The sequence below is a fragment of the Corvus brachyrhynchos genome, unplaced genomic scaffold (genome assembly GCF_000691975.1).
Source record: "Corvus brachyrhynchos isolate BGI_N302 unplaced genomic scaffold, ASM69197v1 scaffold61, whole genome shotgun sequence".
NCBI lineage: Eukaryota > Metazoa > Chordata > Aves > Passeriformes > Corvidae > Corvus > Corvus brachyrhynchos.
In genome coordinates, this window is record NW_008236478.1 from 9,441,381 (window position 1) to 9,463,505 (window position 22,125).

At 37.9% G+C, this 22,125-nt stretch overlaps 1 protein-coding gene across 1 annotated transcript in view; it reads left to right on the forward strand.

Annotated features, from left to right (window-relative positions):
- Positions 1-6: 6 nt before the first annotated feature.
- The window catches only part of CFAP58 (cilia and flagella associated protein 58), a 55,387-nt gene continuing 33,268 nt past the window's right edge, over positions 7-22,125 (forward strand). The window contains exons 1-10 of the mRNA XM_008643974.2: positions 7-73; positions 1,451-1,732; positions 6,685-6,821; positions 8,601-8,757; positions 10,786-10,980; positions 13,126-13,263; positions 15,390-15,549; positions 15,784-15,866; positions 16,960-17,151; positions 21,436-21,597. Coding sequence (XP_008642196.2) covers positions 65-73; positions 1,451-1,732; positions 6,685-6,821; positions 8,601-8,757; positions 10,786-10,980; positions 13,126-13,263; positions 15,390-15,549; positions 15,784-15,866; positions 16,960-17,151; positions 21,436-21,597 — 1,515 coding nt within the window. The 5' untranslated portion in view covers positions 7-64. The remainder of the gene's footprint in view (positions 74-1,450; positions 1,733-6,684; positions 6,822-8,600; positions 8,758-10,785; positions 10,981-13,125; positions 13,264-15,389; positions 15,550-15,783; positions 15,867-16,959; positions 17,152-21,435; positions 21,598-22,125) is intronic.

Genomic DNA, 22,125 nt, shown 5'->3' on the forward strand with positions numbered 1-22,125 from the left:
CGGCCCCAGCACCGCCATCGGCACCGGCACTGACACCGACCTGCCGCCCCCACCCCACAGCAGCATGGCTGAGGTAACCTGTAACCTGTCCCTCCCTGCCCTTCCTGTCCCCTGGACAGGCCGAAGGCTGCGCCTCAAGATAAGACCAACAACATCATCTGTGTATCATCTGTAGCCATATACCATGTTTATGTGCCACCTGTGTGAGCAGAGCTCAGTTATGTCCTGCTTTGAAAGTAGGAGCAATTAGGCTACTTGTACGCAAGCAGCAGTGCCTCTTCACTTTTAGGAGCAGCTGCTACGTTTAAGATCGTGGGTGTGGTTCCCGCCCTGCCTCCCCCCTCGTAACTGCTCGTCTTTCAACTCTATTTACAATCAGAAACACGAACAAGATCAAGACTGAAGTACTTGAAGGGAGCCTACAAGAGAGCTGGAGAAGGACTTTCACAAGAGTGTGTAGTGGGGACAGGACAGAGGGGAATGGATTCAGACTGAGAGTAGGTTTAGATTGGATATTAGGAGAAAATTCTTTACTGCGAGGGTGATGAGGCACTGACACAGGTTGCCCAGAGAAACTGTGGATGTCCCATCCCTGGAAGTGTTCAAGGCCAGGTTGGATGGAGCTCTGAGCAACCTGGTCTAGTGGAAGGTCCATGGCAGGGAGTTGGACTGAGATGATCTTTACGGCCCCTTCCAGGCCAAACTGTTTTGTGATTCAGTGGTTTGGAGAGGAGGATGAAATGAGAAGAAACCCGTGAATCTCAGAGCAGGTTTGAAGCGGGGACGCACTAAGTTTCGGCTCACAGTTGGGATTGTTCTTTTATGCTGGCCGGAGCACGGGCTGTAGTGTTAAAGGTGCCCTTGAGGTTTCCTGCTGCTTCCCTATCCTAGTGAGACCCCCTCAGAGGTGCATTTGCAAGGATTTGGCATCAGAACTGAGCTAGATCAAAAATGTCTTCTGTGAAAGGTTTAACAGTAGCATTTCCCACAGAGGAAAGACTGGCTTTCATTGGCATTACTGGAGCTTTGAGATGTGCTTGTCTGCAAGTCTTTGGCACTATCTGGACAGAAATCATAAACTAATCAGAGTTTAGAGGGTAGAGAACTGGGTAGAATTGGGGCTAAGATACTGGGTTTCCTCAGTAGTTGGTGCATTATTCAAATGTTATCACAATGACGGTATTTTATAGACTTATCTTTAAAGCAGTTGTGGGACTCAATTACAAGAACTCTGGCTGGTAAAGCACAAGTTACTTCCGTAAAATTGGGGGAGATGTGTTTGAAAAATAGCCTACAACATGCATATTATATGCTAGCAAAAGAACTGTTATTAAAGAATTTTTTTCATGATTTTTTAGTAGCTGTTATACACTCAGTTTATTACTTCTTTGTATTCTTGGGTCATAAGTGAGATGCTGAATTCCTCCTGTTTGTTGATTATTTCACTCAGGAAAAGTCTGACAAACTATATCTAGAAGAAAGTGCATTTGAAGCACTGGAAAAAGACTCCCAAGAATTCATCAGTATACTGAATAGAGATGAAGCTCTGGAAAAATTCCGTGTCGAATATGAGAAGCTCCTTGCTATTATGAAGAAGTCTCGTGAAAATGAAAAGCATCTCATGGAGAAATGCAGGAAGCTGAGTGCTGAGCTTGTAGAGAAGTCATCTAAAGTAGCTGTGCTCACAAAACTCACTAAAGATGACGGGGAAACTATATCATCATTGAAGTCGGTAAAGTTTTGAATAGAGTGAAGTATGATCTGAAATTGTTAATGAAAAACATGGTAATAAGAGAAGCGCCTACAAGAACACTTGATTTTATGTAGAGAACTAGCTGGAGGACTAAGCATAGAGCTGGCATCTCCACTTGTTTGACCTCTGCTTTGCTTTGTTTGCTCAGCCTGGTATTTTTACAGGTTTCAGTCAAATTCTGTGTTTTATTTGCACTAGATCAACTCCATCAGCTTTCAAGTACTCACTAACAGTTTTTGTTTAAGCTTTCTCTCTGTAAAACGGCACATTTTCAGCTTAATGTACATTTTTTTATTCATTAATACTTTTGCAGGGCTGCTTGGATGTTTACTGTTGCCAGAACATAAAAAATCTACTTTTTGTGGAAATAGGGATTGTAGGCCAGGGAAGTGATAACTTATAAAAATAAATGTTTCACGGTGTCTTTGAAAAGGAATCCTATATATAATTTCAGTGTGATTTCACCAATTTACTCTGATGTGTTGCTTAGTATTATTGATTTGAACTCTGTCAAATCAAAGTGCTTGGCTCACTAAAAACAGTTGATGATTTTAGGCTTTCAGTGAATTTTGACTGTCAGAAACCTAAAGCTGCCAAGTGATCATAAGACTGTATTTGGAACTTTTTTCATTCTCATGGTTTAAAAACTTAGCTTTGTGATAGCTAGATAGGCTTTAATTTAGCACTTAGCTGAGAAACCTCCATGCCTTACAATAAAGTGTTTTGTTCCAGTAAAATAAAGTCAGTGTAGCAATCCAGAGTGATTTTTGAGCACTACAAAAATAGAAGTTCTTTGAAATGAAGTTTCTTGTCCTTAGAATTATGAAGAAAATACATTCAGAGTAAATATAAATAGCAGCACTGTCATCCTATGGCTGCGGTTTGCAAACCCGTGGTACTGCCCAAAGCCTCCTCAAGGAGGAGGAAAAGCGTAGAAAATCTTGTTGATTTTCACTGCTGCTAATCGAAACCTGGTAGATGAATGTCAGGAGCCACAATGATCCTTACAATTTCCTTTTTGCTGTTACATGGCAATACTCTGTGTGTGAACAGTAGGAGAGGTGATCCTTCAAGATGTTCCCAAACTGAGGAGACACTGTCTTAGGAATGTCATAAAACTGAAGAGTGGAAATGTTGGGAAAATAAGAGCCTTTCCAATTTCAGCAGCTAATTTGAAGCTCAGGCAGGGTATGACTTAACCATACCGCCTACTATTGAACCCATTAAGTGATTTTCTAGTGAAAAAGCTGCTTGACAATATGATCCTGTTAGAAATGATGTGCAATGCACAACGTGACATTTCATTTCTTGTGGTTGCTGTGAGCCAAGTATACAGCTGATACTTTTTCAGTTTGGTTATGAGAATTAGTCTTTCTCTTAAAAAGGTTCAGGAATTATTTGGATATTGTTTAAAATGTTCATTCTTGTCTGAGGTTTTGCTTGGTAAGCCCTTTATATTCCATATTGTTCTTCTTTCTGAAGGGAAGTTCTATTAGATCTGTAGTATTTCACTACAATTTTGTTAACATTTAAAAAATGTGTTTCTTGTGTGTCCAAGCTAAGTGTTGAAGGAAGTTCAAGTGCTAAAGTAGCCAAGATGATATTCTTCAGTGCTAAATCAAACAATCTGTCCCACAGTTTAATTATTTATCAACAATAAAAGAATCCTGGTGGGGCTGTTCCTGTAAAAATGATATACTTCCTCCAAATTAAGGCCCTAGGTCTTGGTGACTCGATGGGTCATTAGGGTAAGAAATAAAAGTTGTGGAAGCAAATTTTTCTCCATGTGAAGCCTGTTTGTAATCAGAAGGGTTTGTATGGGGTAGGGGTTAACCACATAGATCAGTGGCTGGCAGGACGTGGGTCAGTGACAATCAGTAGCTGTTACCTGTCAGGTGGCTGTTAAAGGATCTGGTTTGTAGTTTTAATAAACTGGGCATAACAATCTGCTGTTTACAGTCGTATCAAAGGAGCAAAGGGCCAAGCTAATGTGAAGGGAATACAGTTCTGTTTCTCATGGGTTAGGACACTGATCCATGAGTCTGCACTGGAAGAACGCTTGAAGGGGAATTTATAGGAGCTTGTACTGCCCTGCTTGAAATTACCAAATTTTCAATTTCCAGGCGTATCAATCCAATATAATAAGAAAGCGTTTCATTAATTCTCAGTTTCTGAGCAGTGAAACTGATGTGATCTTTTGGGGTATTTAATGAAAGTAAAGTAAAGCAGTCACGCTTCATAAGTTCTGCTTCACAAGTTTCAGAATTGAGTACTTCTCCAAAAATTTTTGAATGATTCTAACAGCAAACATCCAGTGTACTTCCTTTAATTATGCAACAGACTGCCATGGAGTACCTACCTATCTTGTACTGCAATTACCCTGTGTTGCTGACATACTGCAGTCTTTCACACTGAATAACAATGTGAATATTTCTTCTCTGAAGGCTTCCATCATCAAAATTTTGCTGCTTTTTACTTCTGAAAATAAAGGATCTATTGATCCACTCTTAGAGTAGAAGACACAACCAAGAAGCAACTACAATGAAGCCCAGTTTTGGTGATGCTGAAGTCTGTAGCAAATTCTTATTTAGATTTTGCATATTAACGTGGCCATCACCCGTGTCTCCCAACTTTATTGATAAAAATTGGTATTATCAATACAAATTCAATACAATGGTTTTTACATACCAAAGATAAAGTTCAAAAAGCACAGCTTAGGGTAACCTGAAATCAGTGCTTATGTTAATGGCCCCATTGACTTCAGGTGATCAATACTGCAAATACTCATCAGAACAAAACACTCACTGGAGCCACTAAAACCTTTCAGAGACTGTATTGAATTTATTCCCCAGTTCTATTCCCCAAAACTCCAATCGTAATGATTTAATTCACCAATTTTAATCACAGTCTAATCAGCCAGCAGGAAGCTCTGATTTAAGTAATCAGCTTTAATCTTATTTTCAATTTGCATTTTTCCAGAGAAAGGGTGGTTGCCTTACTGGTTGACAAATCTGAAGCATGTTTATTTACAGTTTTATTTTATGCTTTTCTGCTCATCAACGTGATACACTGTGTCTTCATGCCATTACTTCAGCCTAACATGCATTTATTTAAATTTCAGAATTGAGCATTTTTGTGCAAGATATTAATGAATGAAAAACTTATAATTTACTAGATGATACTTAATACTTTATGTATGATCATTGCTGCATTGAATAAAAATTAGTCAAAATGTATGACATAAAAATTTACTTGAATATATAAAACTGTTTAAATATGCTTGATACATGAGTGAAAAAGCACATTTTTCAAGCTAAATTTTGGACTAAGTAATTTATTAAGTAATGAAAATACTGTTTGTAGGTAGTGAGTTTAATTGACTGTAATTTTCAGAATTTCTGAGCAAGGAAAGCCCATTGTTTAACTCTTTATTAGTATGAGGGGAAAAAAAAGGAAGAGCAAAAATTCCTGATCTTCAAGTTCCAGATGGTTTCTCAGATTTGGATATGCTGAGCTAGTTGAATAAATAAGATGGAAATGCATTCCCTTTGCAGTTTGAAGAGGCTACAGATGTTATACTTTGTGTTATCTTTTCAGCAAAATCTGGTAGCCTGTTACTTCTGCTAGTTCTATAGTTTGAATTTTTAATTTAGGCAGTAAACAGCTAAATATTACACATATTTGATTTTTAAAGGTTCAATAAGTATATTAACAATATACCATAACATAGATGTCATAATTTAGAGTTTAATGTTAAATAGGGTTGTTTTTTTTCAGAAACAGAAATGTCAATTACAATAAGGAACTTCTGTAAACAATTTGGTAGAAATTAAATTATTTTATTTTCTTCATTGAGGAGATGGTTTTTAAGGTATTTTTTCCTGCCCCAATTTCATATGATGCAAGCAGGGGTTGAAAGGGATATTACAGCCTGATAGAATGATGCTTCTATTTGGCTTTCCTTGGGGAGATCGTAGAGCTAATGTAGAACTGCACAGCCACACTTGGGGTCCAAATCTGTACAAGTCCATCAAGTCCAGAACTCTTGCTAGGAGCCAGCTGTGAAAAGAACATCATGCTGTGATTTGAAGCTCAGGAACTTATAGTGTAAAAGTGTAAAAGTAGTATCTTCATTATTTAGAGTCTTCAGGAACTTTTCTTCCAGTCCAGTCACTTGCTGAATTTATGCGTTTTTTTTAGCACAGGATTCCAGAAGTGGTAGGAGCTTCATTTGAACCTAGCAAGGAATAAGCCTTTTGTTTGATTCATAAGGATCTGATTCAAGGGAGAGAGATGCAGAGGAAGTTAAAAAATCAAGTGAACCCTCCTCCCCTATCCTGTTTGTGGGTGTCAAACCCTAGGCTTGTGAGAGGCACACAAATCTGTCATTCGAGTAGCTCCATGTGCTAAAATTTGGCATAAGAATTGTGTCTTGTCTAAATAAGTAGTTAAAGTCAAATTACACTAAGTCCTCAAAGATGAAAATTAACAAAGAGGCAGAAAAGTTGAGTAACATCTTTTTCTCATCCAAATCAAGCTGGGTGTTCATTGTCCTAACAACTGATAAGAATTTTATGGACATGAGCTATTTAAGTAGGTGTCCTTTGTGGACACTGAATTGTCAGTAAAATTTTAGATATTAGTGGTACTCATGTGATCAAAGCTTCAGAGTGAGATTTGAGAATGTTCAGATCTATGTGTTAAAGAAAATGTATTAGAGCTTTTCTGGTGTAAATTGACATAGTCTGAACAACTCAAAATGTTTGCTATACCCTCAGCCAAAAAAAAAGGGAACTGTTGTGAACCTAAGCATGAAAAGGCACAAAAATCTGTTTTCTCAACTAACCAAAATGCAAGGCAATTAATTTCTAATTTGTGGTTATTTTTAAACACAATTTCATTTTTGTAATTGTTTTCCATTTTGTTCCTAGGAGCTTGAAAAGGCCTGGAAAATGGTGGATAAAGCCCATGAAAGGGAACAGAAAACTAAGGAAACGATTAATTCACTGAAAAAGGAAATTTTACGCCTAAATAATTTAATGAAGGAAAGAGCTGGACAGGAATACAAGTAAGTTTTTCTCAGGGAGAGGGAAAGCCCTTCTGATTTTCTATCATTCTATACCTTGTTTAACCATGTAGACACAATGGAAAACAGATCTTTTCTGCCTTTTCTCATGAATACACATGTATTTGTTTGTGTGTTTATGCAGTGAGCAAGTACAGAATCAGGCTCTGAGCGAGTTCATTCAGTATTGGATTAAGCTGAGAGATCAAATAAAATGAATACTATGCACTTTCTCTGTATGTGTCATACTGTTTTATCTGACAAACACTTCAGCATACTTTGAGAATAGGATCCTGTCAACATTTTTGCATTTCACAGCAGCAAGGTCAAGTAGATAAATCAAGAAGGCAGGAGGCTTGATTTCTCTTTGGTTCCTAGCTTTGTTATAAGGCATTAACACTGTCTGTGTTCTTGTTTGTATTTTATATTTATGCACTTTCTAGATGATGTTGGTTTTTTTTTTAACCAAACATGCATAGAGGGACCTAGTCTGAGATGGAGCCTCTAAGCCAGTACATTGTGCACATAATAATCATCCTCTGGAGCTGCTCAGAAGCTTTCCAGAATCTACTGTTGGTGGAATCAACCAAGGTCCTCAGAGACTGCTTATGCTGTAACATTAAGTTAAACTCAAAGATGGGATTAAGTGTGTTGATCCTGTGAGCTATGCGCTTTCTACTGAAATTGCTGATGGTTAGCTCTCCTGGTTATGGCTTGAAATTTTCACTCTGTTTAAGTTATTTATTTATAATATACATGCAGGATATGTTTGGGGCATGCTCATCCCTGCATGCTCTGTGTATCCAGGCTGCAAAAACAAGAGGTCTTCAGCATGCTCAGACACTTCCCCCTCCAAGGAATGTGGCAGCACATAAACCTCCTGGGTCCATGAGAAATCCACTCCTTTGCCTTTTGTCCCTGAAACGTTCTGGACCTGTTTAACAGGTTTCCTTGGATCTAAAAGCTTTGTCATTCACCTTCTCCCTGGTATAACTCTCCTTAAAGTCTTCTCTCTCTTGCTGATTTTTGCATTTTCCTGCAAGAGCCAGGAGCTGTTACTTTGCCAACACCTCACTCATGTTTCCAGTTATGCCCAGGCTGCTGAGACCAGCCAGCTTACAATTTATTCTCCCTCCAGTTCTGTGGTTAAATACCCTGTCCAGGCCATGAGACTAAGTAACTCCTTTGCAATTTCAGCCTTGAAAACCCTATAATCTTTTAGAACAATAAGGCTGCTTTTTAAGATTGAGCTTGTACCCACAGCTTGGACTTCCCTTCGTATTGTAAATCTGTCAAAACAGAGAGTCAGTTTTATTTTTACATTATGTGACTGTAAGACACAACCTAGTTAGGTGTCCAGTCAGGTGAGGTGCAGAGAGACTGGTTACAACATTGTAACATTTTTGGGCCCTGACTAATTTTGCAGGGGGCATAGAAGAAGGAATTTTGTTCCCTGTTACCTTTCTGGGAAATGGAAGATTTATTCAGACCCATGGGCTTAGAAGAAGGAATTTTGTTCCCTGTTCCTTTCTGGGAAATGGAAGATTTATTCAGACCCATGAGGATGTGATACAACAAGAAAGAGTTTTGACTTGGTTTGTGGTGATTCTGATCACAGTAGATAGAGCATATAATTCAGTTGACCATCAGTCTTAATACAGAGGAGTTTAAAATGAAAAAAAAAATTTAAACTCCTCTTTCTCACAAAAGTCTTGCTCTGGGATAGGAGGTAGAACAGCAATGGCCTGTGACACTGCTTGACTATTATTTCCTTGCTTCCAGCGTTGAGGATTTGCTAAGATTTCAAGAAGAGGTAACAGAGGAGCGAGACCAACTGTTGTCAGAAGTTGTGACATTACGTCAAAGTCTCGCTGAAATCACAGAGCAGCAGCAGGAAACAGAGAGGGCAAAAAATGAGGCAGAAGAATCCATTTTGCAGGTCTGTACTGATCACCAGATGGTGATTTTTGGCTTTTTCCTTTCTCCACACTTGCAGTTGATCTCCAGTGACTAGTAGACTACTACCTGTTCTTTCACAACTCAAACATTTTCAGGAGTGCTGTGAAAGGATTCTGCTGTGAATGACTTTCATATTTTTCTGTAGTTCTAGGCTATGTACTTTGCAAAGTGTATTGTCACGTACCAGCTGCTTCCATAACTTCCCAATACCCCAATGAGGCCAAGGTTGCTTTTTGTGAATCATAATCATCTTTCATACTGAAGAGATGGGATGTCTTCTGTATTGTAAATCCTTACGCCTCGAAAGAGACACTTAGAACATAGACCTGGAATGGAGATTCTTGGTCCCTTGCTGTTGGCAGTGGTTGCCATATGATGAAATACCATCATTCTTAAGAACGTATCAAAATCTGACTTTAAAAATAATGAAGTTATTTTCTCTCCTTTATGGGAAGCTTTTTCAGATCCTCACTTTTTTTATAGTTAGGGACCTCCTACTTTCTTCTTCACACTGATTCTGGATTACTGTTTCTCAGCTTAAATTTTTCACCACAAAAATGTCTGTAGAGAGCAGTCATACTCCATCTCAGCTTTACATTAAGTTAGGCTTTCTATTTTTCTGAACATCTGAGTAGACAGTTGTTCTTTGTGATCAATACGTATGGCTTCCTTTAAAAGTATAGAGCAGCTAGAGATAGAGAAGGCTGAGCATTAGTGGAATAGCCACTGAATGGAAAGTAGAAAAGGATGGAAGATGGGATACAGAACTCTCATCTGATACATCAAATATATGTGTAATAATGAGCAATGAAACAATTTAAAGCAGAATATAAATAGGGCCTGCAGCCAGACATCAGGAGAAGGGAAGAGTAGAAAATCATGCTTAAACAAGAACAGAGAAATGTTAGAAGGAGCATTTGGCTTTCAGTTTTTTAGTAATTACAAATAGGAAAGTAATGATCAGTCTAGGTTTCATGCACAGAAATTGTTTCTATTTCTAAAGTAGATGACTGGGAGTGTACTAGAAGAGAAAATCTTTGTTTTTCTGACAGCATTGTGGGCATGGGAGAAAAGACTTGTCAACAAAACTTGTTGACTATTGGCAGCCTTAATCTTCTGATACTCACTTCATCAACCCTTAAATTTACAAAATTGTTACAGCATTTGTAATCACCTCCCATTCTCCCGGTATGAAATTATTCTCCCCTTCAGACTGCTTAAATGACAATGTCTCTTTGAAGATCCTGTTGAAGACCCTGTCAGTTCTGGCAACTTCTCATCAGTGGGCTCAGAGGGGGAGGAATCCTTAAGCAAAGAACATCTTTCAGTTGCTGGTCCCTGGCTGAGCTGAATATTTCCATATGGATCAGCCCCCTGTGTCTCCTCTCTGCTGATTCTGCTCCATCAAATTTTTGTGGAGGGAGAGAGCAGAGTCACAAGAAAGTCTACTAAATATGAGAAAATTTTCCCCTTTCAGAGTTCCCATATAGGAGCTTTGATAGCAGAAAGATTGAGACCAGTTGTGGAAATGAACACTGGTCTGACATCTCTCTCTTTCCTTTAATATCAGTGTAATAAGTGTTTCTGCTAGTCAGAGAGAAAAATAAAATAAAAATCCTTGCAATACAACATCAAGCCCCAATTAATTTTAATGCTGCATTCGGAAAGTACCACTTTGCAAGTAACTTAAAACAGTAAAGACATTTGTGCCACTGCATCTCCAGAGGAATGCTTTTATGTTTGAACTGTATCAGACCCTTCTGTGTGGGTGAACTGACTGGTGCTTAACAAATTTTTGTCATCAATAAATGGGGTCCCTCATGCAGAACTTTTTGTTCAACCGTTAGAAAACATAATTACTTCTGAGAAGATCTGGCATGTAGTGGTGGTTACAGTAATATAGAAGCTCTTGTTTTTAAAATCAAGCATAGTCAGAGCGGTGAGAGGACTTGTTTTCCTAAGTAAAGGGCAGCAGAATTTAAAACTGTTTTCTTCTCTATTATTATAGCTTCAGCAAGACATCCAGCTGCGTCAAAACGAGGAATTACGAGAGGTACGGAAGAAGGAAAAAATGGAGACTGAGCTGAAAAATCTTCTAGCTGAAATGGATAACAAGCAAGCTGAGATCCAGAAGTTACAGCAACAAATAGAGAACAACAAAGAGGAACAACTGAAAATGGAAAATAATCTTAGAGAACAGCAGGTAGGGTACATGGCACACTGTATTCATCAGGACTAAGATTAGAGTAAAATGTGTAATTAAGAAGAAAATGGATTTTCCTGAGGGGAGAGGGAGGGAGATTATTTTAAGTTATTAAATTTTAATAAACATTTATTTTTATAGAAATATTAATTTACTAATAAATAGGTATGTAAAGCTTGCTGACAGATTTCAAATAGATTTCTCACGGACATCAGTAGTGGATTGCAATGATACTGTTCATCTTGAAAAATCACAGCAAGTGAGACATAGTCTGTGAAGAGCATGGATGATCTATAGGGGCAGGAGACTGCCAGGTTGGACTTCTGACTATATTGTCAGTTTTGCTATTCATTGTGTCTAGTGGCATTGGTAAAATTATTTTACCTCCATCCCTTTCTTTCTTCTTTTTCACATTAGTTTTTATCTGCCTCTCAAGCCTGTGAAAGGGCAAGGAACTGTCTTCATAAACCTTTTTGATTGATTTTCCTCATTCTGTTTCTAAAAACTTTATCTGGAGGTGTCCTAACATAGTGTTCTGCAAGTGTGTGAATTTTCAGGTTTTCAGTCCATTTCCCCTGACTTCGAGAAACTCTCACAGAAGCAATTTCAGTAAATGGCAGGGGAGATCTCATCACTGTAAACCAATCCTAGCTCAAGGGAAACTTCCTTGTGAGTTGCGTGTATCTTGTAAATTTATGACTTTTATGGCTTTTTCTTTCCTTTTGGTCCCTGAAATTGTGAAGGCAGAGGTCTGTGCCAATTTTTAGTCAACACGAAATCTTAATAAAATACTTAACATAAAGAGATACAGAGAAGACTTGATTATTTCTGTGAATATCACTGATTTGATGCAGCTTTTGAGGGCAGCTCCATCATCTGCCAGGGCAATCACATTGTATATACAATTCCTGGTTCTGTTCCATTCTTTCTTCTTTTTATAGTCTCTTTCAGCCTTTCAAAGTGTAGATTTTAGGGGCATTCAATTATCCAAACTGTCCTGGAAACCAAGAGTTCACATAAAATGCTGTGTGTGGGCTAATTAACCAGACTTCTGCATTGTCTTTCTTACCTGTGCTGGCTTGAAGGTGTCTGTGAAGGCCCTGCATAGTGTTTTGCTAGAAGTCTGTCCAAAACACAGGCTATCCAACTCTGCAAGGGTCAGGGTAGAGGTCTGCAAAAGGTGACACAGCTAGTGCAATTTCATCAGGTTATTGTCTTGACTGAATTGTAGTTGTTTGTGATGCCTGCTCTTATTATTCTTACTCTTATTCAAAATTTCTAATAAAATATCCTTTCTTGTATGGCATTGAAAATGGTTTGATACAGCTGCTGTAAGCTTTATCCCACCCCTGTCCAAGTCTCAATAAAGGATTGCCTGAAACAGTGTTATCCTGACATTTGCAATACAAGAAGGAGTATTCCTTGTTTATACACTAGATTCTACTTCTCTTCCTTTAATGCTTTTTAAGAGTGTAATATATATTGACTTCATCAGGAGTGAAAAATATGATGGTTGTTTTTTCCTCATTTATATCTGTAAAACTGCAAGGAAAGTTCCATCAAGCAGAAGATAAGGCAGCTGGCTCCAGTATTGAAATATATGTTCTGTATAGAAACCACAAAACCACTATTCCAGACGTTTGACTGAAGACAATTTAAAGAGGAAATTGCTTTGTCCTGGTCTCAGCAAACCATGTACCCAGAGAAATGTTATCAGCACATTAATGTAAGATGCTTGCTCATAAACCAGAGCTCCCCTGCCCTCTGCTGATTGAAGTAATTTGAATCTCATACTCATTTTCAGTAATTGTTTGTAGCAAGTTGTAGTATGTGATGGTTGCTAAATGCCTAACAAGAAGTAAAATGCCTATCTACCACCTGCAATAGAGACCTGCTAAGTTTCCAGAAAAAAAAAGACACTGGATGTGTTATTCATTAGAAATTACGATTTCTTCATGTCATTATGACATGGAGAAATATTACATATTTAACATTAGTAATTTCATCAGCAATGAAGAGTGGTTTTTAAGCAGACAACAATCTGAAGCAGCTTTTATCTCTTGGGTAGCAGGAAGGTTCTGTCTTCATGAATATGTAGATATTGTAATGAGATTTAAAAGAATTAATAGGATTGTTCTTTAACAGATCTTGAATGAAAATGCTGGTAAGGAACTTGAGCAACTGAAGATGAAAAATCAAAAGCTCAAACAAGAGAGCGAGCAGCAGAGTGCGATGATTGATGATGTGCTGAAGGACATCGGTCAGAAGACAGCACAACTGAAAGTAAGTTCCAGAAGGTGCATCCTACCAGCTGTATCATTCCAATGACATCTTACCACCTGGGACAGGGATGACTTCAGTTCTTGTCGGGATAGTTCCCCATGGGTAGTTTTGGAGGAAACTTGAGTAGTTTTTAGGAATAGATCTGGCTGATGCTGGATGCCATTCTTTCTATGGCAGTATCATGGTCATGGTAGTGTCCAACTCTCTCACCTGACAATGTAGCACCTGTTGTCTTGGAGGAGCTGTTTCATAAAACACATGAACTAAAATGCTCAACGCACTCTCTTTGTAAAGGTGGTCACAAACAAGGGCTCTTTTTTCAGTCCTGGGATCTTCAAATAAGAGCAAGGACTTTCTTACAATGATTAACGTAATTTGAATTTTGCCAAAATCCACTGGAAAATGGTAACAAATTTTAACAGTGGTGTCCTGGATAGTTCCACCAAAGGCAATTGCTTTCAACACTAAAATTTCTTCCCCCCCCCCAAGTATCGGTTGAGAAAGTTAAATATAAGTAACCAAGATGGTGTTTACTTTCAGATTAAATGTTTTTTTTGCCTGACTTCACATTATTTAAGAGTCATTTTACTAAGAAGCAGGTGAGTTTCAGTTGAGGAAGAATTAAAGGATTCCTGCATATTCTTTTTAGGGTACTTTGAGAGCCCTTGTGACAAAATGTAATGTATAGGTGTTGGATGCTATTATGCCAGTTACCATATCTTGCATTTTGTGTCAGCATTGGGGTTAAAACACTAAACATTAGAAAATTCAGGTAGAAAATAATTATCTTCTTGAGTTTTATCGAGTATAACTAATTCACCTAAATAAAAAGCTTGTTTGCCAATAGATGCTGTTAGTCTGATAGAAACTAACCCCTGACAGATTAAAAGCTCAGTTCACAACTAATACAACACAGATGATTCTGATTTAGATCCTTAATGGAGGAATGTAGGAGCTTTTTTTCTGTTGTAATTTATTAGGCAAACTAAAGGATGTTTTTCTTACCTATTTGAAAAACAAATTGCTGTCTTTTCCAGGTTATCCAGTTTTATCATTACTTCTACCAATACCATCATTGTTTAAAACTTTACAAATATGACTTACACTTGGGACTTCAGAGTGTCAGAGGATTTTGATTCTATGATCTTATCCTAATTTCAGGCAAAGTTGATGGAACTTTTAAAGTCATGCACATGGACTTCTGGGAACAAAAAACCAGAACATACTGCCCCGTTAGTAGTTAAGCCAGCTGCTAAAGTTCCTTAAGAGTCCTTAAGAGTCATGATATGGGATGCAGTTTTTGTAGGGACTGTGCCTGCAATACCATCCTGCAGTGTGCTGAGTGCTGGGCAGTGTGAATTGTCAAAGTACTCTTTAACCTCTTGAAGGTTATTGTCAGTAAGAACTGAGGAGATTCCCATTCTCCCAGAGGAGACTTGATAGCAGGATTCCCCATCTCACAGAATCAGTATCTGAGGCTGTAAGTGGAAGGAACACTGTAGTCTGTGATGGCTGTAAAACCTAACAGTGGCACTGAATTATACAAAGAAGTTATACTTACTTCTTAAAAGGAAAAAGACTGATCCCTGTTGTGATTATTGGTTATGTTTCCCAGTAACCAGCTATGCAGTATTTTGATTATTTTTTCCTCTATTGTATAGCAAATGAGATAGACTCTAGATTTTGCTTTTTCTTTAAAGCCATCGCTTATAAAAGAATGGGGATAACACATACCTGCTATTTAGAGACATGCAATCAGACCACACTACAGATACCTTTCTCATCACAGTCACTGTGCCTAGTATGTAAAATGAAAATAGATTTGCCTGTGTTTAATCTGCAGGACTAATTGGGTAGTGCTGTGTGAGGTTTGCAGCTGGAGGTTCTTTATTGATCATCTTCAGTCCTAAAGTGTAAGATTTGATGATTATTTTCCTTTCCCAAGCTGGCTTTGTTTAAATTATTTTAAATATTGTTCAACTAGCTAGTTAACTTTCTGCAGCTGACCCACAGCACCTACATGTTTTCTTCCTGAGTTTCATGGAGTAAGTGTATGCCAAATACAAAAGCATCTTCTTTCTTTCTGTGGATGCTTTCTCTCCCCTTTCCTTGTTGCTATTTTGTAGGAGGCAGAGGATGAAGCAGCTCAGATGCGCCTTGAAATTTCAAAGCTGAGCAAAATGAGAGATGTTCTCCAGAATAAGCTGCGTACTGCAGAGGAACAAAAAGTTGATGCAGACCATGAAAAAAGCATGCTAAAAAATGAAATAATCAGACTGGAGAAAGGTAGGTGCCTAACAGGTGGGTGGATCTGTTTTCTGAATTCTTCTAAGTTATTCTAGGTACCCAAAAAAGCATTAACATCATCAGCTGATACCTTGGGTTGTAAAACCCATTCACAGCTAATTGAACTGGTCATGTAATGGCAAGGCTTTAAAAGAAGTCCACTAAATTGTTTCTGCTTTTTAACAGCTGTACAATTTGAAGACAGGATTTATTCTCTTTCCTCTTTTTTTCTAGAGTTCGAGACAGCCAAGAAGCAGGCAGAGATTGACAAGAGAACAACAGATGGGCTCGTGAGGGAAAGGGATATGCTAAACCAGGTGAGTTTGCATTGGTCATATTGATAAGCCTCACAGCCTGAGAATGAAATGTCCATAGCTTAAGCATTCACAGCAGCACAGAAATGTAGAATACATAACGTTAAGTTAAAGCTTTCAGATTTCCTTAAGCAGATGCACAAACTACTTCTTTTCTGTGCGCTGTCATAGTGTTAGTATCCATAAACACACAGAAGATTTCTAAGTTTTAACATATGAACTATCAGGGAGTTCAAACTGCAAACCCATTATTTGGTGTCCAAAGACTTCGTTACATCTGTGCTTTGACACTCTGTGTCTTATGAAGTTTAGTATTAATGTAGGCAAACAAAGTCTTTGCTAATAAAAGAACAAACCAGAATGTTGATACGCTGGGTAGCAGCTTGGCAGGCTGTTTGAGTATTAATCCTTGCTTTTAGGTCTGTTTCTCATACTGATTGTTTCCCATCAGCCCAAGGTTCTTGTACTGCAGGACATCAATGCTAAGAGATTATTTCTGACATGCTTTATTTGATGTAGATTCACTGTCCTGTGTCTTGAATCTAGCAGAGGCTTTGATTTGACAGGTAACAAATACTTGTTTTGTATAGGGAAAAAATTTTAAAGTGGGACCAGGAGACTGATTTTGTAAAGATATGTTGATATTTTCTGTTTAATCCTTATGCAAAATTTTAAAGTAAGCTTGGTTAATTTCAAGCTTGAACTTCCTATTTAAGACATGAGAAGGAAGAGTATTTGGCTTTATTATTAATGTTACTGGCTATTGGCATGCTGTGCAATTAAAATGTCTTAAAGCTGGTAAGAATTTTCCAGTCATTAGTTATATCCACTTGTAAACAATCCTGTCAATTTTTTTTTTTGTAATGCAGACACTAGTGTATTAACTTCAAATCAGAAAAAGCCCTATTTAGCAGCTGTGCTAGAGATTTTGTTTTTTAAATCAAATTTGAGGTTCAAGTATTTCAACTGAACAAATTAGATAAGGGATAATAACACTGAAAAGTCCATAGTCCACTTTGACAATGGCATGGTTTTGTCATAGTGGCGACAGTGTTGCCTTTTCAGCTCAAGACTCATTCTTTTTTGTTCCCTGTAGAACTTGATCAAGGCTACAAATGCTACTCAGAAGCAGATAGATTTGGTAAAGCTCCATGAACAGTCAAAACAGAACTTGGAAGCAGAAATCCAAAGTTATAAGATAGAAGCTCAGAAACAAAGGAAGATTATTTACCAGTTGGAGAAGGAGAGAGAGAGTTTCATCAATGAAATGAGTGAGCTCAAAGAGAAGGTAGGAGCGGCTCTTCGTGCAAATGGTTCTTTCCTGTCTTACTCTCAAAACTGTTACAATAATACATTAATTTTCTAACATGCCAGTGGGAGAAAGCTTGGATTGGTGGTCTTCATACAGTTACAAATATTTCTTGTTGTCAGTGTGTGTTGCCTGCTACTGCTTCAGGTCTCTCTAGGGAAACCTCACCAATGGGAGAGACACTAATTCTGTGAGAGCCTTGGAGTCCAGCCATGTATTGCTCTTATTCAGTGATCAATTGGGAAATGAAACTAGGGCTGGAGTTCAAACCGGGACCTCTTGACTTCTTATACGTGAGTCCCACAGTTGAAACTCTCCTGTGCTGTTGGAAGTTACACTTTGATTGTCCTGTCTTATCTGCAAAGGACTCTATCTTGCAAATGACCACTGTCCTAAAATTGGGTCCCATGAGAGCTAACAGTGCTCAACATCTTTGTTAGGTACTTAACATTTTGAAGGATTACTCCAGTATGAGAAAACATCTCAGCATGTTCAAGATACTCTGCAAAACAAATTTTCCAGAGGCAGCTGCAGAGAAATACTGCATAAAATTTGTGTTGCCTGCTCCCCATTGTTATGTATAACTTTATTCCTGATGGAGTAAAATCAGGAACATGATTTTAACATGTTCCATTAATTGCTGAGTATCACATTGAAGAGCCCTCCAAGAAGCTCATTGATTTACTGGTCTTAGCTTTCAAGCGGTTTCAATTCACAAGTTATTTGCTATCTTTTCACTGTAAAATTACCCTTCCGACTTCATGTGGCCAGGGGCTTTTAAATCATTTTGGAATGGTATATGCTCCATTGCCTGGAATACCTCTTGTCATTTCCTTGTAAATAATATTCCACAAAAGTGAGATTTGTCTTTGTTGCAAAGTCATATTTTGCTTCTTTCCCTCATAGTGCATTTCTAACAGTGTAGATATGAGTTAAGAACATTGTAAACTAGGGCCAGTGAGTAATTCATAGCACTTAGAACTACAAGGCTCTTTCTTTTAATTCTGTTCGGGGTTGCCCATAATATTTTGAGGATGAGAATGACAAATGTTTGCTTGCTTACTTTTTCCTTTTTTCCCCTGCCACTTTGGGTGTAAATTTTCTATCACTTCTTATAAGGCAGAGGCTCAGTAAATGGCTTATGACACTTGAGCTGTTTGTATAATTATGCCTGCATTGTGACTGCAAGTTTCCAAAGGACTTGCAGGCTTCCTTGGCTCACCAAAGGGGCAATTCCTGACTCCGGTTACAGGTGAAGAACAGCAAGAACAGTTTTGAGTACAGGAGTATGTCACACAATGATCTTGTCCTTCAAGTCCAAATGGAGGGTAGGAGGACATAGGATCTGGATTATTATGTAAATAGGTAATATTTAAGTTCAGTGTTTGACCTATTCAGACTTGAGAAGCTGTGGCAAAACTACAGGAGTCATTTCACAGCTGGTGAGGAATGAGCTACTGGTGGGCAGTAAGGCTATGGCCAGTCAGTGCTCTTCCATCACCTTTTGCCACCAAGCTGGTTTTGCAGGAGGTTGCAGCCCTCCTTTGGAACTGCACAACAGCTGGAAAAGAGCCAAACCCATCTAAGCCCAAAGATGTAGCCATACTGGCTCTGAAGGCTGCCTGGCTGTTTATAGCAGCACAGACTCTATAGAGCTGCAGAATTCATCTTTCAAAATCATCATTTACTATTAACTGTTGAACAGAGTCAGCAAAGTTATATACACACCAGTAAAATATTTTTGGGGTAAGAATTCATGCATTCAGACTTCCTCTTCTAACTACTGCCTTGGCTGACTGCTTATTTTCAAGTCAGTGTCACTTGTTGAATAGTCTTACTTCTAGATTAGCCAGCACAAGTAAGAAAAAACGCCTGTTCTTTTTCTCTTTGTTATGTAGCATGCATGTATTACTGAGTACAACTGTTAGCAGAATATTTCTATTTTGAATTGAAATTCTTAAATTATGAAATCTTGGTTTCTCTGTGTAAGGTTTAGGCTGAAAAGGAGGCAGTGAAGTATACCTTTCAGTCCCAAGTGAACTGTTCTGTGTTTTCTGAGGGGTCACAAAACCAGTCTCTAGTATGTTGGCGTTTTTCAAATAAAGCCTTTTAAAATGTTAAGTTTACAGTTAACAACCTATTCAGGAAAATGAAAAGATATATTTCCTTTTTTAAATTCACATAATCTTTTGGAAAACCCGATGTTCAATAGGCATATCATTAGGGCCATGACAGTACTTCTGGGAGTGGTTAAAAATGGATAAGCAAGTAAAGACAGCACCATTATGGACGTACTGAGTAGGTTCATTGAACTAAGCAGGTAGCCAGTAGTAGATGATAGTTAAGTGTACAGATTAAAAAGCTATGAGGATACAGGAAAAACTATGAATACCAAATCCTTTCTGCTTAGCTTTGGGCCCTCATTGCCAAATCTGAGAGGTGTAGTGTGCCTATCGACTAAACAGGAATTGAGAATGCTCAGCCTCCCATGGGGCTGTGAAACACTGCATGTATCTTTTCTGTATTTATAAGAAAGAATTATTTGGGTTTAATCATTCCTGAAAAAGCAAAGTCAGCATCCAGCCTGTGAGCGCAACTCAGAAAACTTTGTCCACAATCTTACTGCACTTATATTGTATCAAAACCAAGTAAAAGACTTACAAATGCAGTGACCTACTTTCAAATCTTCCTCCAGCCTATGATCACCATAGTGCAGATAGAAACATGCCTTATTGATTTCTTCTCTGTGCTATTACTATTGGCAGATTGTTTAAAAAGCAAAGGAAAAGGCAGGAGTAGGTTATAAACTGGGACTGTTTTTTGTATTGCATTGTAAGCAGTTCCTGGGATCACCTGAAGTCAGCTACAGTGTGCTGGAATTGTATTCCTGCTTCTGTAATAAAATTTTCAATATTTAGCTGTCCCCTGTCTTCAAAGTTGGTTGGAGGTACCTGGTAGGATATTTAATTATTTAAGTTCCTGCCCCATAGTTAGGCCTACCCAAGGCTTTACTGCTGAGGAAGGGACAACACTGTAAACAGCAAACTTTGTAGTTATTGATTATTTGATGTAAACATTTGTTTTCTTCTGCTGCTTTGACATATAAACATGAATTTTAGCCCAAACCTCTCTCTTCAAAAGTGGAGTCAGGAGAACTGGATATGAACTGCATTTGGAAATGGACTTCTCTCCTGTATTTTGTCCTTATGATTCCTCAGCTTTTTTTTTCATGGCTAATCTTTTTCCTAGCTTTAAGGGTGGCATTATTTTCTCCTCCTGGGTAGTGAACCTGGTAAACTGTGTTCTTGATGTGTGTACTCCTTAGAATGGTTTTTATTTCTTTTTTGTAATGCTGAATTCTGTATGAATGCTGCTTCCTTGAGGTCCTCAGTTTTCAGGTTTGTGTAGCAGGAGAAAGGTTCTTGATTTTTAAAAAGTAATTTAGAAGCTTATCATAATGATTAGCAAGTCTTTGTATTTTTGCCCTTCTAACATAGCAATTATTATGTATTTTTATGGTAGTAACTGCTTAATAAAGGTGTCTCTGAAATTTTGCATTTTTGTTAATTGATTCTGCATGTGATCATCTTCTTTCTATAGTCTACAATACTCCGTTCTCCTTAGGTAATCTTCACGTAATTATTTCTAATCTTTCATAGAAGCAACTAATGGTGATTACCTACTTATGTAGACCAAGTGTAAGTTACATTAACTGACTTTCTTATTATAGTAATTATATATGACCAGTTTGTGATCATCAACTGTTTGTGATCATGTGTTCATTAAAAAAAAATTGGGTGGTTAGAATTTAAGTGTACGTGCAGGGCTTCTTGGAAAAACATGTGCGTTAATTCATTTTATCATACAGCTGACATCCAAACCAACATCCAAAATCTAGGTCTGCTTCATAAATAAACTAAGTTTATTCTTGATGGAAACTGTTTATGTTGATTTTATTGCACCTACTCTGTGATGATATTTTCTTTCAGTAGCTTGTTGTTCAATTAAGTATGTGCACCTCTATAAATTTTAGTCTTGGGCAAAACCTACATAACAGATTAAAATACAATGTTGTCCCACATAAGCAAGTCAGAAAGGTTAAACTTGTATTTGGACTGGAGTAATTTTCAGCTGTAGTTAAAACTGCTTATCACAGAGATTTGAACTTGTCATCTTAGAAGAAAATCACAAACTTTGTCCCATCCTTCTGATCTTGTGATGATGGTTTAATCATTTAATTTCTTTCCTTTCTTTTTGCTCCAGATCCTCCATAACATGAAAGATCTTGAAATACATCAAATGCAGATCTGCGACTATGAGAAGGAAATACAAGTGCAAGGGATTAAATTAAAACAGCAGCAAAACCTTTGTGAAACTCTGAGATCAGAGAGAACCCTGTACAGTAAAAATCTGATTGAAGCAAAGGTAGAAGGATAAATTTTTCCTTGTGTTCTCTCTCTGCTCTTGTTTTTTACCTGATTTAATTTTAATTTTTTAAAGGAAAGCTCGGTGGATCAATGGCAGAAGTGTTTTTTTCATTCCTGTGGGTTTGGAAAAATGAATGTTTTAGGTCCCTGAAGTTTCATCTACACTGTTTGTATTTGGACTGGAAATAGGAGTCCACAGTCATCATGTGGAAATATCCCTGCTTCAAACCATGCATAAAATCATGGTACACTGGAGCTACGGAATCATAAAGCCATCCTGGCTTCAGTCTGTTTTATCCCTTTAGGAGTTGTATGCATGTATGTGAAATAGGGTATAAGGGGAAGAAGATTGCTCCTTAGCCCTGAATGAGTATGCACATTACTGTGAGTAATGATTAGGAAGCAGAGAGAAGTGGAATTTTCTGACAAGAACCAAACACTTCCACCTTGCTTGTTCCTTTCAGAGAATGTCATTTTCCTCAGGAGATGATTCTTTCCATTCAGATCTCCTCCTTGGGGATCTGAC